We start from the raw sequence: 3,672 nt of genomic DNA on the forward strand, positions 1-3,672 counted from the left end.
TATATTTTTGTTATAATTTCATGAATTAAAACTAATCATTTCAAAACTGCGGCAAAAATCGCGGCCCTAATTATACTTTTAACATTTTTCATCATTAAATAATTTCATTAATTCTATTTATGTATGTTTTGTACAGTGAGCAATGCCAAGAAAACTCAAAGGGGCTGATTTGAGCCGCAGTACAAGTAAAACTCGAAACTTGCGAAATAGCAGATCCGAAAGAACAGAAGAACAAATCTAGCAACAAAATACTGATGCACGTGTCAGAATGGCGCATTTGCATCAAGAAGAGCCAGAAGATACACGAGCTGAACGCAATGAAGTCAGAAGATTAGAACAACGACAATCACGCCGTTTCACAGTCAATAGACGAAGAACAAATGACCAACAACGATAACAGGTACATCGAGCATTTATATCTGATTCATTCCTGCGTCTAGCAGTCCAGTATGAGCCCAATATTGGATATTATGCTCATTCAAAAGTGGTAATTGGTGCTATGGACAAGGAATGTACGCATTGTCATGCTCTGAAATTTAAAAATGAGCCAGCTGGGATGTGTTGCGCGTCAGGAAAAGTGCAACTACCTGAAATTGAAACACCACCTGAACCATTGAACGGCTTACTTATCGGCACGGATCCATTCTAACGTGTTCCTGAAGTCAATTTGAAGATTCAATTCATGCTTTCAAATGACATCGTTCGGAGCAACAGAAATAGTTCGAAATACTAATGCAAATGGTCAACAATTCAATTCTACATTCAAAATCAGAGGCCAAGTTTATCATAAAATGGGCTCACTGCTGCCAATGCCAAACGAACCACATAAATTCTTACAAATCTACTTTATGGGCGGCGAGGATTCCGAAAGCGCACTTGCCAATCGCGTGAATGCACGTTGTGATTATAATAACCTTGATTCACTTTATGCCAGGCGCATCGTCAGCGAGCTAGATGCTCTTTTGAACGAGCACAACGAGTTGTTGAAAATATTCAAATCACATATGCACCAATTACAAAGCGATAATCACGCTAACTCCATTAATCCTGATAAAACACTAGCTGGAGAGCATATTCGTAGATTCAATGCACCCGTTGTTGATGATGTTGCTGGAATCATGGTTGGCGATTGTACAGCTGCACGAGAAATTGTGATTCGTAGAAGAAATAATAATCTTCAGATCATTGCTGACACACATCGTTCATATGACGCTCTCCAATATCCGCTAATATTCTGGAAGGGACAAGACGGATATTGCATAAACATAAAACAACGAGATCCCGTATCAGGTACTTCATTGATTATTAATTTGATCATTAATCATTTAACAAAACAATTAAATTATTGAACGTAATAAATTTAAATTAATTTTTATGAACAAATATTACAGGAGCTGAAACAAACAAAAACGTTAGCTCAAAGGATTATTATGCGTACCGATTAATGATTAGACGTGGCCTGGACAACGTCATTTTACGATGTCGTGAGCTTTGTCAACAATTCATGGTCGACATGTACGCGAAAATTGAGAGCGAACGACTATGATACTTACGATATAATCAACAAAAGCTGCGCGCGGAAGAGTACATTCATTTGCGAGACGCTATCAACAACAACGCCGACGTCGCCGAAATTGGTAACCATGTCATTTTACCATCATCGTACGTAGGCAGTCCACGTCATATGCAAGAATATATACAGGATGCTCTGACTTTCGTGCACGAATATGGACGACCATGTTTATTTATCACGTTCACATGTAATCCAAAATGGCCAGAGATTACATCTTTGCTACTGCCTGGCCAAAATGCAATACATCGCCATGACATTACAGCATGTGTGTTCAGACAAAAGTTGAAGTCTTTAATAAGTTTCATTACTAAATCACATGTATTTGGTCCCACACGTCGCTGGATGTATTCGGTTGAGTGGCAAAAGCGAGGATTACCTCATGCACACATTTTGGTTTGGTTCATCGTCAAAATCCGTCCTGAAGAAATCGATAGTATCATTTCTGCGGAAATTCCAGATCCATCCACTGACCAACTGCTGTTTGATATTGTTACAACAAACATGATTCATGGTCCATGTGGTACTCTTAATAGTTCATCGCCTTGCATGGCTGATGAAAAATGTACTAAAAATTTCCCTAAAGATTTAACCAATGATACGGTCAAAAATGTCGACGGATACCCAATATATCGTCGAAGAAATCCTGAAAATGGCGGAAATCATTTATTAACAATATCATCAACACAGACATTGATATTGACAATCGTTGGGTGGTGCCATATTCGCCTCTACTGAGCAAGACATATAATGCTCATATTAGTGTTGAGTTCTGCAGTTCTGTGAAGAGCATCAAATACATTCGCAAGTATGTCCATAAAGGCAGTAATATGGCTGTGTTTAGAGTGGAAAATACTAATGTGAATGCTCTTCCAGTGAATAAAAACGATGAAATAACGCTCTACCAAATTGGTCGGTACATCAGCTACAATGAAGCTGCTTGGCGTATCTTTGGTTTTCCAATTCATAAACAGGATCCAGCAGTTGTTCAGTTAGCCATCCATCTTGAAAACGGTCAGCGTGTATTTTTCACGAACGAGACAGCGATTGATCGTGCAATAAATCCACCTAAAACAACACTCACTGCATTTTTTGAATTGTGTAATCGTGTGGATGATTTTGGTGCCTTTGCACGAACATTACTCTATTCACAAGTACCACGCTATTTCACATGGACTCAAACAAAAACATGGATGCCCCGCAAGCAAGGCTCACCAGTTGCTGCATGTCTCAATTTATTTAAATCAAACGCCTTGGGGCGATTATTTACAGTCAATCCAAGACACACGGAGTGCTTTTATCTTCAACTGTTGTTGGTTAATGTTACTGGCTCATTATCATTTCAAGATATACGTAAAGTGAATGGGCAACAATATCCAACGTATAAAGATGCATGCCTTGCACTCGGCTTGCTGGAAGACGACAACCAGTGGGAATGCATGCTTGCTGAAGCTGCATTGAACTGTGCAGCAATACAAATTCGTCTAATATTCGCTATAGTGTTGACTACATGTTTCCCAGCCCGAGCACAGATATTATGGAAAAATCACAAAGATTCAATGACTGATGATATATTGCATCAACATCGTATACGGTGCCACGATCTAACCATAACATTCAGCGACGAAATGTACAATGAAGCATTGATTGCTATTGAGGATCTTTGCATTGTCATTGCCAACTTACCATTTAGTAATTTCGGTATGAATTCGCCAAATCGAACTGCATCTGATTTAATGAATACTGAAATGAATCGTGAACTGCAGTACAGTACTGTAGAAATGGCAGCGATTGTTGCCCGCAATGTCCCACTAATGAATGAGGAACAAAGAACCATTTATGATCGCATTATGCTCGCAGTTTCAGCTTGACAAGGTAAGTTCTTCTTTTTGGATGCACCGGGTGGAACTGGCAAAACATTCGTTATTTCGCTAATTCTTGCTGAAATACGATCAAATAATGGCATCACATTGGCCGTTGCATCATCGGGCATTGCAGCAACTTTATTGGATGGAGGTAGAACAGCTCATTCAGTATTTAAGCTGCCACTAAATATTCAGAATAACCCTGACGCAGTATGCAACATTAAGAAACAATCGTCC

General features: G+C 39.2%; 1 protein-coding gene across 1 annotated transcript; it reads left to right on the forward strand.

Annotated features, from left to right (window-relative positions):
• The first annotated feature begins 791 nt into the window (after nucleotides 1-791).
• On the forward strand, nucleotides 792-1,546 carry LOC123270104. Its single transcript, XM_044736040.1, has 2 exons — nucleotides 792-1,290; nucleotides 1,392-1,546. The coding sequence occupies exons 1-2, from the start codon at nucleotides 792-794 to the stop codon at nucleotides 1,544-1,546; spliced, it is 654 nt and encodes a 217-aa protein (XP_044591975.1).
• The last annotated feature ends 2,126 nt before the right edge of the window (nucleotides 1,547-3,672 follow it).

Source organism: Cotesia glomerata, linkage group LG8 (genome assembly GCF_020080835.1).
Source record: "Cotesia glomerata isolate CgM1 linkage group LG8, MPM_Cglom_v2.3, whole genome shotgun sequence".
Classification (NCBI taxonomy): domain Eukaryota; kingdom Metazoa; phylum Arthropoda; class Insecta; order Hymenoptera; family Braconidae; genus Cotesia; species Cotesia glomerata.